The following is a 13,484-nucleotide window of genomic DNA, read 5'->3' as shown; positions in this document are numbered from 1 at the left end:
CGAATTGCATAATAAAGAAAATTAAGAAGGAGAGTTCAACCAAACTCTGTTCTGCGGAGCCCTGGGAGAGAGAAGGATGGGGAGAGGAGAAAAGGGATGCAGTGGGCCAAGTAGGAAGGAGGAGGCTTCTGACAAACGCACCCCTCTCTCAACCAGAAATCTGTTCAGGTTTCACGCGTTTTACATACTGGGCTTCCAGATACGCTTCCTTTTAAACAAGAGCTCTGAGTTTGAAAGCCAGTGGTTCAGACATTACAAGAGAAACACAGATTTGTGGAAATGGCTGTTGTTAAAATGTAGGGAAGACATTTTTTTTTGGAGAAATGAATCAATACGAGAAAGTGAGGCAAAGCCTGAAGTGTGAAGGATTTATTCAATCTTTGTTGCCCCAAGTTAAAAGGAAAAGAGAAACTTTCCCTTACAAAGTATTATGGCAGCAAAATTACTCTAACATGCAAATTAGTTTCCCAGGCCCACCCTAAAGGCTACACACTGCACGAAGCTTTTCTGATTCCTTCAGTAAAACAGATCTCTCCTGTACTGGAGAACCTGCACACATACACTTTGCTGGGGGAAGTAATTCTTTCACGAGTCTTTATACCATGTTCTGCTTGTACTCCAGGTACAGTGGCTGATGTCTGTCTGACTTATCCTTCCTACTGGGCTTCCTTCATAATGTGTCTAAACCCCTCTATCTTTGTAGGACTTTAGGAATCTAAGATAGTGTAAGTGTTTTGTATGTGAAGAAAGAAATATGACAAGTTTAGGCAACAGTCACTGAATAAGAGGATCCTATCAATACAAGATCAAATTCTAACTGGATATTTAAAATAAAATTCAAAAATGATCCTTTTCAGATGCTTATCACTGGAAAGTAACAAAGCCTAACCACAAAATCTTCTAGTAATCTAATTTTGGTCTTAACATACTTAATTTATCTATTGCTCTTTAATATCCAGGAAGTGAGTTTAATACCCCAAAGTGCTACTTTTTGTAGCACCAAACGTAAAATATCTCAGGTATGATTTGGTAAAATATTTATTTGAATACCAGTAAAAGCTCTCTTAATATAACTTTTTCTAATCTACTCATTCTTCATATTGCATTTTTATTTTAGAAACTACACTTATACACCCAGGTATAAATCATAAGTATTTTTTTACCTGCCTAGATTTATACATATGTAGCCTGCAAACTCACTTGACTGAATATACACCCATTCCTCCAGCTCAGCTTCCACATGTACTGTTCAATCTTCCACTTTATTTTTTTTTAACTTGAAGTAAAAATGTACTGCTACTTCTGTGTCACTGCAGACAGCGTAATCACAAATTAAGCAATGAATTAAAAAATGCCACATAAATACAGGAGGCACAGGGCATTTGATTTTGACTATACACTTACGCATGAATCAATTAACAACTAAACCTGATAATTTACACTTTCTATAACCTCCACAGAAGTCCTTTTTTGCTCTCTCTTTTCTTAATACAAAAAGATAAATAACATACACATCTATTTCCAGGTATGACAAAGTAAGACCCTACCAGACAATCTGGCTGCCCCTGCAGAAAACAGCCATGAAGCCTGGATATAATGCAGAGAGCAATGACCTGACAGAAGTGAAAAGTGAGGCAGGCAGACAGATGGCGTGGGAGGCCACTCACTGCAGAGGACAGAGCTGCACCTGTGCTGGGTCTGGACTGTGGCCATGGTCACATTTCATGGCACTGTACACTTAAAATGTGTACACTTTATTGTGTGTACATATAGGTATATATTATATACCTATATTTGGTTTAATTGAGGCATTATTATAATATGTATAATAAAACGATGTTTTCTAAATGGGCCCTTTGAAGGGCAGATATGGCTTAATGACAAAACCTGGCTGAAAGATAGAAGTTGATGCTGGGGAAATTGTTATATCTGGGACAGAAGTGACTCAATCTACGACTGACCAGGGAGAAAGAAATGCATCACCTGCAATTATATGTTCTCCCTTCCTTAACTTCTGCGACCCCTCCCATTGTCATTTTTGTAACTTGCTTTGAGCAGATCCTTTTATTCTTCTTCTTTCTACCAAACCACAGTCTTTGTCGGCAAGAAGAAAATTAGTAGCAGATGCAAGCCTATTTTTAATGGTCCAAGACCAAATTTTCTGAACTTAAAGCAAACACTTTGTCCTGTCAAAGTTCTTGGATTCCATTAAGATACAACTGTATGTTCTCCCTCCAATTCATGAACCAAAAATAATTTCAAAAACTAATTGTAAGAAACTATACCACAGGGTTACTCATTGTATTCTGCTAATTTTTTATTCTTATCATCCAGAGAACAAAGAGTTTAATTTCATAGACATTTTGAGAAAACTTTTAAGAGTCTAAACTCTATGCTGGTCTCAACAGTTTTTTTGTTTTTGTATCTGTAGTGGATTATCCAGCAAGGCCTTTTATTATAATTGGCTCTGGTTCAAAGACAGATGTTAGAAGTCAGAAACACAGAATGTTCATTCCAGTAGTTAGAACTCATTTGAGATGACTTGAATACATTATTATTAAGTCACAGTACTGGGCTAAATAATTTGCCGTAAGACTTCTAGTACAAGAATTATTTATGTTCGCTTACTAAGGCTGGATTCTTCTCTGGGTAAAAATGTGAAATCTTTCATCACCCCCAGAGCCAACAGAGATGACCTTTGGAGAAGGGGAAGGAAAAAACAAGAAAAAGGAGGTGTTCTTGTCATGGTCTTGCATTAAGCACCTAGGGGGCCTTGGACAAATCATCTGATCATCCTTGGTCAGTTTCTTTAACGAACCATGGAGGCCATGCTACGCGAGCTCTAAAATTATGGGGAGTCCAACCCAGCCACCTCTTCCCACCTCCCTGGTACACAGGAAGTGGCTCTCCAGAGTCAGGATGCCCTGGGTTCAAAACCTGTCTTCTCCACTTACCTGCCTGTATGACCATGAACAAGTTACTTAACCTTCCTGTGCCCCAGTTTCCTCATCTATTAAATACCTGTAACACCTACCTCACAGGGCTGCTTGGAGGATGAACAGAGACGGTGTACCTACAGAGGTTAGCACAGTGCTTAGCTCACAGTAAGTGCTCAGTTCATGGTGGCAGCTGTTACTGACGTTAGATGACCTGAACCAGGACCTGAAGGCTAGATTACAAGGGAGCACCCCTGCAACTCCACCTGAAGATAAACTTTGAACCATCAGGTCAACAGCCTCCAGAAACTCTGTCACTCACAACGGCCATCAGATGGCCTTTTAATGAGCTCTGGTTCAGAGGACATGTGTATTGCTGGTAACCAGACTTGTGATCTTTCAGGTCCTTTGCAACCCTGATATATAAGATCTGCAGACATCATCTCACAGCAGGATGCTTATGGGAGGATTTATGGCCCTGCTGGGAGAGGCACCCATGAGACCTCATTACCCAGGCAGTTACTAGCCGTGGCTAACCACAGGGCTGTCCTGCCCACCCCTGTCTCTATCGTTAGCTAATTGTGGATCCCCACTGGGCTAACTAAGGTTTGTGACTGCATTTGTATGTGTCTCAGTTTATCTAATGTGAAATAATCACGCTCACCCGATTAGGAATTAAGTAAAAGATGACTGTGAAACTCTCCCAGGAAAGAAAATAACAGTTACATCCTGATTTATAAATTAGGACATTTACAAAATAAGACCTAAATACTTCTGAAGTTCTTTATTTTCCATCCTCCTTTTGCTGGGGTGTCTTCTTTCCCTTCCTCTTCCATGACCAGTGCCTGAAGCAGAGGTTCACAGACTATGCCCTGCAGGCCAAATCCAGCCCACAGTCAGGACACTTGTCCACAGCTCGTCTATGGCGGCTTTGGGGCTACAGGGACAGAGTTGAGTAGTTACGGCCCCCAAGCAGAGAATTATTTACATTCTGGCCCTTTACGGAAAGAGTTTGCTGACCTATGGCCTAGAACACTGCGCATTCATGGTAGGTAGCCAATAACTGTTTTTGAATACGTGATAATGGTCATCATTTCATTCAACATCCAATACATGTTTATTAAATGCTTCTAAGCACCAGGTACTGTGCCAGCTTCTGAAACACAGTGACCTGGGACTACGATGGTGAGGATGACAGTCAGGGTCCATGCCCTCATGGTGTGGACAGTTTAGTACGGGAAGAGAGAAAATGATCATCCAAACAATTCCTTATTTACAGTATGGTGAGTGTTTACAAAGGGAACAGGGTACTGGCAGAGTATATAAAAGGAAGACCGGATCCTATCTCAGGCAGCCTTCTCTGAATAACTGCCATTTAATTTGAGCCGAGACCTGAACGTGGATTTCTTGCCTCTGAACTGCCAGCGAAAGTGAGGGGCCCCTGATGCCACATGAAATGCAAATGGGTTTGTCTGTTTTTCAGTCTGTGCTTCCTCCATCCGTCCGTCCAGCTATGAGTGCAAGGAACACAGATCGTAATGAAGTTCGAGATACTTGATTTTTCAATCCCCAAACAGGAATGTTAAGCAAATAAATAATTTTAAAACCAACAAGGGGAAAATCATAAGCCACGTTCACCCGAAGACACTGGGTACCAACACATGACCAAGAGACCATTCTGCTATCAGCTCTGGTGTTTCAAGCATGGAAAATCCGTCTAAATTGAGGAACATTACTTTTCACACTTGGGGAGAAGATTTGATGGAACATAAACAGATGCCCTGCAGCCTGGGTGCGCTGCTGGTTGTTGTCATGGAGGTTTGAAGTTTCTTGGTGCTGCCTGTCAAGGTTGATCAAGCGGCTTAAGCACTCATATGCTCTGCCTTCCAAACCCAGCAAGGCTCGGCGGGCCACCCAGGCATTCTTTGGGAACACGGCCCATTGACCCCACCCTGAAAACTGGCAGGTCCTTTCAGAGAAGGTGGAGGGAGAATGCAAAGGAGCAGGAAGGAGTGTTGCAGAATAAATGCATGGTATAAAGTCTTCTTTGCATTTCCTATCACCAATTAGCCCGAAGAGCTCTGCTGGCTCAATGGGGAGATTTATTCCTCTATTTCTTTAGAGGAAATGTAGGTACAAGGAGATTAAGCATCTAACTTCAGGTCACTGAACATGTCAGTGAGAGCCCAGGAACCAGAAGATGCGGTAACTGGTCCAAGATTAGTTGTTTTAACCCATGCTTACAAAACCTTTGCTTTTTAGAATCGCACAGTCCTACTAAATATAGACGTCATCTAAAAGATCATCTCCTTCAAAGGCGAATCATTAATTTAGGGCAAGAAAATTTTCTTGGTTTAAGAGATGCACCTTGGCAGGCTTCGTGGACGATTCCTTCCCCTTTGCCTGGGAGCTGATCTGTGGTGTCTGGCATGATCTATGGATTGGTTAGTGTGAAAATATGGCCGGCTGCTACAAAAACTTTCATATACCATAGCCAGCTCTCATCTCCAACATAACCACAGCAGAGTAAAGAGTCAACTATACTGTAGTATATAGCAGTCATTTTCATGAAAAAATACTACTGTTCCTCATAGTAGAAGATTTCCCTTATCTGGATATCTTCCTATTGGAAAAACCAAGGAAGGAAGGAAAGGGGTAAGGTGGAAGGCATAAAAAAAAAAAATCAAGCATTTTTAAGCTGCTTCTTATTCTGAAGGTAATTCATTAATAATTTCGCCTAATATCTTGAAATAACTGAGCAAAACCAGAGGTAGCTCCCAACATGACTGGGAGACATTGAGCTAAAAAGAACATTTTGATACTGATGCACCATGATGAGACTTTCAAGCCTGTTGTTACAGGGATTTCCCACTTTTACTCAGTCCCTCAATAAACATTTATTGAGGGCCAGGTACATAAAGATCCAAAGGGTTTTAATGAGGGTTGGGGATGGATGTTGGTAAAGAATGCCTCTAGTTCTCTCACCTAGTGGAGGAGATCCCTGCAAAGGAATGGTGCCCACAGAGAATGTAGGCAGAGTAGGTGCTTGTGGTAGGGGCTTCGCACTGAGTCAGGAGCTGCAAGCACCAGCAGGCCCACAGAGGAGGAAGAAGCCCAGTGTATCCACGTGTGACAACATCTATCCTCTCCTTCCTACTGAAGCCTGATAGAAACCCACAATATGATGTAATGAAATCCAATGAGGATTCAGAATAAGCTCCTTATGCTCTATGTAGGTCAACAGAATTAATGTTTATGTCACTGTAGTTTCTGCTTTGTGTTTCACACAAGCCCTTAGAGGAAATACAAAAACCAGAGGGATTTTCTTTTAGGAAATTATTTTTGTCTCTTTTATGCTCTATAAGAGACAGAAAATCAAAGTACCTAAGATAAAATTCAAGGGTAAGATGACGATTATAAGATACATTGAAAATGGCAAGTTACTATTATTTTTAATAGAGTGGTCCCACACTTTTTTTTCGTTCATTTTTAAACCCAGGGGGATTCTAAGGGAAATCAAATCCTATGAATTAGTCTTGATTGATTTACACCCATTACTTATTAATTTAAACAAATAAATGAATGTCCAAAAAACCTTTTTTTCTTAGACAGGGACATTTAACAAAAGCCAGAATCTGACATACATAGACTTCTGACTTACATAGTTTAACCGAATATGCTGAATCCATGGGGCCTAAAGAACCCTAAGGGGGTGGTGGTGGGGAGATAAGTTGATGGCCATCCTGTAACATGACTGGGTTTCATCCTGGAATAATACAAGTGTGACAGAGCTAATCAGCTCCCCCTCCACTGAAGAATATAAGAAGATCATCTGTGCCAGTCTAGTTTCCCCACATCTAATATTTTATTTTTGGCTTTCTGACCTACTAGTGATGGAAATTCTGCAGTTACCAATTTTCAGAAAGAAACAGTTAAAACGTTTCACTTATTGAGAAGACAGAGCTAAGAAGGATGACAGACATTCCCGGGGCGCTGCGTTTAGTGGACAGTGGCCTGTGTCTGGTGTGTGTGTGTGTGTGTGTGTGTGTACACAGGCATGCACGCATACATGTGACAAATAAGTGAATGGGAAAACTAGGAATCTCAGTAAGTTAAAAAAGCTAAAGGACCAAGAAGTCCCAGTTTCACTCAGCCAGATCAGAAAGGAAATTGGCTACATGCCCTGCTTTTAAGGAGCAATTTGGCTACAAACATATTTGGAAAAACAAATAAGTAAAACCAGAAAACACACGCACAAATTTTTGAATTCCTCCAAAGAGAAAAACACAGCACCATGAGGTGATAGGGAAAAACACTCCTCAGAGCCATCAAATTTCTAAGCATTTCATTCAGCAAGATTTTTTTTTTTTTTTTTTTGGTGGTATGCGGGCCTCTCACTGTTGTGGCCTCTCCCGTTGCGGAGCACAGGCTCTGGACGTGCAGGCTCAGCGGCCATGGCTCACGGGCCCAGCTGCTCTGCAGCATGTGGGATCTTCCCGGACCGGGGCACGAACCCATGTCCCCTGCATCGGCAGGCGGACTCTCAACCACTGCGCCACCAAGGAAGCCCTCAGCAAGATTTTTAATACAGACAAATCTCATGTCCGAGAGGAGCACAATTATCGCCCTGTTGAATGTTCATTTCATCTTGTAGAGCTAAGTGGTAATGACCAAGGCAGTCCTTCCAGGCCTTCATCAGGCTCCAACTAAAGAGCAGAATTTTGTTTCTTTAAAGAAAAACTACTCTGGGCAGCAGGGAAATTTAGAAATCATGCCAGGAATGATGTTCCCCTTCTGTTAGCTGAGAGTTTACAGAAGTCCTCCCAACCGCTCATGCTGCAAGAGTGCCTTGGGCGTTCTTGGACCTGGACTCCGAGCTTCAAACTGAACACCAAGCAAAAAGGTCAAACATGTTATTATTCCCTTTCCTTCTAACTTTTCACTGGCCAAGGTGGTTGTCAGGGGCTTCCCACCGTAGTCTTAGCTCCTGGTAGGCATGATCCAGAGGAGTCACTACTATTTGCTATGCAGTCAGACTTGCCTTTCTCCTAGCCAAGCATCAGAATCTCAAAAGACTCATTTGAAAAGGATGGCTCCTCTCGAGTGCCCAATGTTTATAATTATGATTACTAGGCACTGAAAAGTACTCTTACAATAGAGCTTCTAAAAAACTATATAGATAACTGAACACATTAATAATTGCTAAGAGAGATAGTAATTTGTGCCTGCCATTCTGTGCCCACGTGCTAAAAGGAAAGCCTAACAGAGAGCACCACCCATCACCAGCCTCCAGGGTACGTCTGCACCTTTGTTATTACACCTGCTCACTTAGCTATGGGCATGAGATGACTCAACATGCTCAAACCTTCACTGGGGGCTTCCCTGGTGGCTCAGTGGTTGAGAGTCCGCCTGCTGATGCAGGGGACACGGGTTCGTGCCGCATCCGGGAGGATCCCACATGCCGCGGAGCGGCTGGGCCCGTGAGCCATGGCCGCTGGGCCTGCGTGTCCGGAGCCTGTGCTCCACAATGGGAGAGGCCACAACAGTGAGAGGCCCGCGTACCGCAAAACAAACAAACAAACAAACAAAAAAAACACTTCACTGGTTACTTAATCCCAATTCCTCCTCCTCCTCCTCCTGCTTTTTATTGGTAAAGGATGACCATACATCTAGTGGCTCTAGTCACACTCTTTTCTCTCTCTCTCAGTGTCATTATTCAGTTGGTCACCAAGTCCTACTAATTTGTCACTTGTTTATCTGTCTCCTACCCTCCACTACTACTTCTGTCTTAGTTCAGGACCTCTACCTCTCTTGCCCAGATACTAAAATACCTGTTAACTAGTCTCCTTGCCTACAGGTTAGTTCTTCATGAATTTCTCTTCTGTGCCTCCCTAATTAGCTTCTAAAATATAAGGCTTGCAAACAATGAAATCATAAACATACTTGAAGAAAACATAGGTGACTATGTTTATAATTTTGGATTGGAAAAAGCATTTCTAAGTATGACATAAAACCTAGAAGGCATAAATACAGTCACTTGAAAAATCTTCTGTAAGATAAAGAACACTATATTCAAAGATAAACAAACAACTGGGGAAAATATCTGCACTATATTTGGCAGGGGACATGCTAATTTCCTTCATATACAAAGAGTTCTTCCAACTCACTAAGAAAAAAACCTATCGTAAATTTGAAATAACATCTCAAGTCCATCTCTTGGCTACACCAGGAGACGAAAAGCTAATGCAAATAATTATAAAGCTGTGAGGAAGGCACAACATGTCCTGAAAAGACCAGGTACTGAAAAATTGGTTAGATATCACTGCTAGCAAACCTGCTTCAAATGTCCTGCCAAGATGCAGTTACATCACATGTCAACACTAAGGAACATTTCAGCACTTGAAAAATGCCCCTGGACTCTCTTGTTTATGCCTCTGGAACACAGCAGCGTATGTTTGCACAGAACAAATCATTCCCTATAAAGCTGGAAGGTCCTCTTTGCCTACATTATTGATGTTTTAGCTTTGAGCCAGAAGGTTAAAATCTTTGGGAACATTTCTGAACTCACATGACACCAAAACCGATTAGTCCGTTAGCACAGCCTAGGCTGGGAGGTTACAGCAAATGCCCATCAGATGAAACTCACTGACGTTTCCATTTTGACCCAAACTAAGTGACAAAATAATATCCCCTGACAAGAAGGCAGAGTATCAGCAAAGTGACATCACTGACATAACTGCCACAAAGACACTTACTCTACTTAAGCACACGATCACCCAAAATTAAGGTGTCAAAATCCTAAGTGCAGGGCTTCCCTGGTGGTGCAGTGGTTGAGGGTCCACCTGCCAATGCAGGGGACACGGATTCGTGCCCCGGTCCGGGAGGATCCCACATGCCACAGAGTGGCTGGGCCCGTGAGCCATGGCCGCTGGGCCTGCGCGTCTGGAGCCTGTGCTCCGCAACGGGGGAGGCCACGGCAGTGAGAGGCCCGTGTACGGCAAAAAAAAAAAAAAAAAAATCCTTAGTGCAAATAGTACAGATGACTCAGTTTTCAAATGAAAGCTCAGATGAAATGGTAAATCTACGGCACCCATGAGAAGAAATAACTTGTTAGGAAAGTGAATAATTCAAGACGCTGATATATATAGCTTTGTGTGTGAGTCTGGAGCATGGGCCAATTCACCTAACTGCAAGACTGCAAAGGAATCTGATGCAAAAGCCCAAGACTGTATTAGTGTCCATTTGCCAAAATAGAATTTAAAAAATGAAGCTGAGACTCAAACTGGAATGCAATCATGAGTAAATCTGGGAAAAACAAAGGAGCTTAACCTCAACAAATAGTACTGGAAATTAGAAAGTTTAACCAATTGTTTCCCAGCCTTGAAAATGTAGAGCTGTGTTGAGGGACCCAAGCATCAGAATACCACCATTATACAATGGAAGGCCAGAGTCTGAACACAGGACTTTTTGTTGTTCAAATTGTCTTTAGTTTGTGAGCACTTAACTCACAATGTTGTTGAGAATTATGACAGAGAAATGAATTCAGTTTTCCAAACAGTTTCCCAAAAAAGCCAGTTGGATTTTTACATTTCTGACTTGGACAATGAATGAATGTGCAGAAATTCGTACCTTAATCGATGGTTTCTCAAAACCCACTTGCTTCTATCATTTGTCTCTGGTGAAATTAATAGAATATTCTCCCAATAAATCTTGAGGCACAGGAAGCCATTTTATTCCTGGCTGAAATGGGCTCAATGGATCGCAAGCGAGCATCACCTACTGAGACACGTGCTGGGAACATTTAGGTGGCTTCATGATGCCAGGCGCAGCCAGTCCAGAACTGCTCAACCTAGGCACACACAGAATGTGACAAAAGAAAAAATTCCACCACAGGCTTCCTTCCCTTTCCATGGGGAAAAAGAACTGTGCCTTAGTCCAAGTGGCGAGTGCCAGGAAATACTCTATAATACCCATGGAGGGTATTAGGGAGAAACAGAAACTGTAGGTAAGAAGGTCGGAATAAACGTTACTGAAATAATACACATCAACCTCGGCTTTGTCTCTGGCAGACCTAGGAGGGTCTCATCTTCGGCCTAACAGCTTATACATTAAATTAACAAACAAAAAGCAAGCAGCACAAAACTTACTTAAAACTAACAGGGTTCTTTCCGCAGGCCCCCAGTTTTTAATACTACCCAGTTGGGATAGGTAAGCACGGAGACTCACTCTGGGAAGCGTAAAGCCCCTCGGCCGCTCTGTCTTCGTGTCCATCATACTCCCTGCTGGACAGCTGCCTGTTGGCAGTCTCCAGTCGGTCTGTGCACAGAGAGGAAACGATTACAAAGAAATGCACTTGCATTTAAGTCATCCTCCAACAGGCAAATGACCTGGGTGCTGAGAGCTGGGTAGGGAGAGATGCCCAAGGAGGAGCCCCAAATTGAACAACTCTTGGGGAGGGAACAAGACGCTCCAGAACATCAACAAGAAAAGTCCTCAGACGCCACGCTGTGCCTTTAGGCAATCTAACACCAAGGTGTGCACCAGTGGCAGGCAGCGAAGAACAGGTTCCTGCAAGGCCAACAGAGTCCTCGAAAAGGGGTTGAGTTCCCTTGGCCTCAAACCCAGCCCTCGTCTAACCTTGACCATCAGCCCTCTGTAGCTGGAAAGCAAAAAATTTAAAATAACAATTAAATAAATACCAGGAAACAAGTCAAGATGACCTAATGGATGAAGATTCTACTCAGAGTTCTAGGTTTGCTCATGCCACTTGGTCAATCTTCATCTATTCAATTAAATAATTCAACCTAACAAGTCTTTATTGAGCTTACATAATACCCAAGACTAAAGGGTTTGCAGTAACAAAAAAAAAAAGGTAGGTTCCAGCTACAGACTGTCAGTACACTGAGTCTTTTGACCCGAGGGAACTGAAAAATGGCTTGGCTGACTGAAAGTGAAGTATAATTTCATGGGTCAGATCATTCTGCATGTTGGAGGTTGCCAAAATCCTGTAACAGGGGGCCCCTAGCTTTCAGGAAGTTGATATATATCTACTCTTTTCACAACTGTGGGCTTTTTTTTCTCCACGAGGGACATGTGTCTAACTCTGCCTTCTACACTATATACCAAGCAAGTGTTAACTGTTGGCTTTCAAAGAATGCAATTAAATGCCTCAGCTTGATGTGGCAAGGGTTGTGCATGGAACATTGGTCTTTTCAGACATTCCCATTCACAACACGAGTCATGTTAAGTACTTTTAAAGCAAGAAGCAGCTGCACACATACTCCCTCCCTGTCAGGGACTCGTGTATAGAGGTTGTCACTTCTCAGGCTCAGTGCTGCAACCTACAACCTACAACGTGAAAAGAACACTTCTGTTCTCTGGTGCCCCTACAACGTGAAAAGAACACTTCTGCTCTCTGGTGCCCCTTTCCCAGGGGGTTGGGATTTACAAGGTTATGTAACATAACTTGGACCTGAAGTCAGGCTGTCAGCAACACGGGGCATTTAGGGTAGAGAAAACATGAGTGAACTTGACATGCCTCGGAGGTCTCTGTTGAAATCATGGAGCCTTCGAATCTCGCCTTCGAGTTTGTTTCTCATCGCCTTGTCCAGCGACTCTCGCTTGGTGGTAGACTTGACCAGGCTCTCATAGGCTTCTGAGATTCTCTGAAGTTCTTTTTCAAACTGAAAGAAAGAAGCAGCACGAAAGTGAGACTTCTGACATTCCCACCCATGCTTTAGCTATGCTGATTCTTGGATGCTCCAGCTGTGAAGGCTGTATCTTCAATGCAGCCTTTCTGGGTCTTAAGTTTGTCTACCAAATCCTGCAACTGACTTCACCACCCCCGCATCTGTCTCCCAGGGCCGCGTTAGGATCCTGTGAATTACAGACTCACATGTCTGGTGGGACCATCTGATGTCACCTGGTAATAGTCTCTTGGACAAATATCAGGAAGGGGTGAATTTAAACATAACTTAGTCTCCCTGGTGGCGCAGTGGTTAAGAATCCACCTGCCAATGCAGGGGACACGGGTTTGAGCTCTGGTCCGGGAAGATCCCAACTGGTGCAGAGCAACTAAGCCCACGAGCCACAACTACTGAGCCACGTGCCAGAACTACTGAAGCCCGCGCACCTAGAGCCTGTGTTCCGCAACAAGAGAAGCCACCACAATGAGAAGCCCGCGTGCTGCAACGAAGAGTAGTCCCCGCTTGATGCAACTAGAGAAAGCCCGCATGCAGCAACAAAGACCCAACACAGCCAAAAAATAAAATAAAATAAAATAAAATGTTTAAGAAAAATAATAAACATAAAATAAACATAAACTGCTTATATTAAGTATGGCAATTTACAACTTTTATTATTTTTCCTAGTTAATGTGAGGAAAATATTAAAGTATAGGAAAACTACAGGATCACAAGTAGAACCCTAATTTCCTGACTCCAAGTACAGTGCTCTCCTGAGACCCTCCTACCCATCCCCAAAGGAACATAAAATCCACACGAAGAGAGGTTTCATCACTTAGCCTTGTTATCCCTTTGTCTATGAAAT

At 42.7% G+C, this 13,484-nt stretch overlaps 1 protein-coding gene across 2 annotated transcripts in view; it reads right to left on the bottom strand.

The window, feature by feature from the left end:
- The window catches only part of AMOTL1 (angiomotin like 1), a 103,607-nt gene that overhangs the window by 27,726 nt on the left and 62,397 nt on the right, over positions 1-13,484 (bottom strand). For both annotated transcript variants that reach the window (XM_081238782.1, XM_081238783.1), the window contains exons 5-6: positions 12,475-12,619; positions 11,163-11,252 (exon numbers count right to left, since the gene is read on the bottom strand). In XM_081238782.1, coding sequence (XP_081094908.1) covers positions 11,163-11,252; positions 12,475-12,619 — 235 coding nt within the window. The remainder of the gene's footprint in view (positions 1-11,162; positions 11,253-12,474; positions 12,620-13,484) is intronic.

This window comes from Mesoplodon bidens, assembly GCF_964165515.1.
Source record: "Mesoplodon bidens genome assembly, chromosome: 7".
Lineage (NCBI taxonomy): Eukaryota > Metazoa > Chordata > Mammalia > Artiodactyla > Ziphiidae > Mesoplodon > Mesoplodon bidens.
This window is presented reverse-complemented; position numbering and strand designations above follow the sequence as displayed.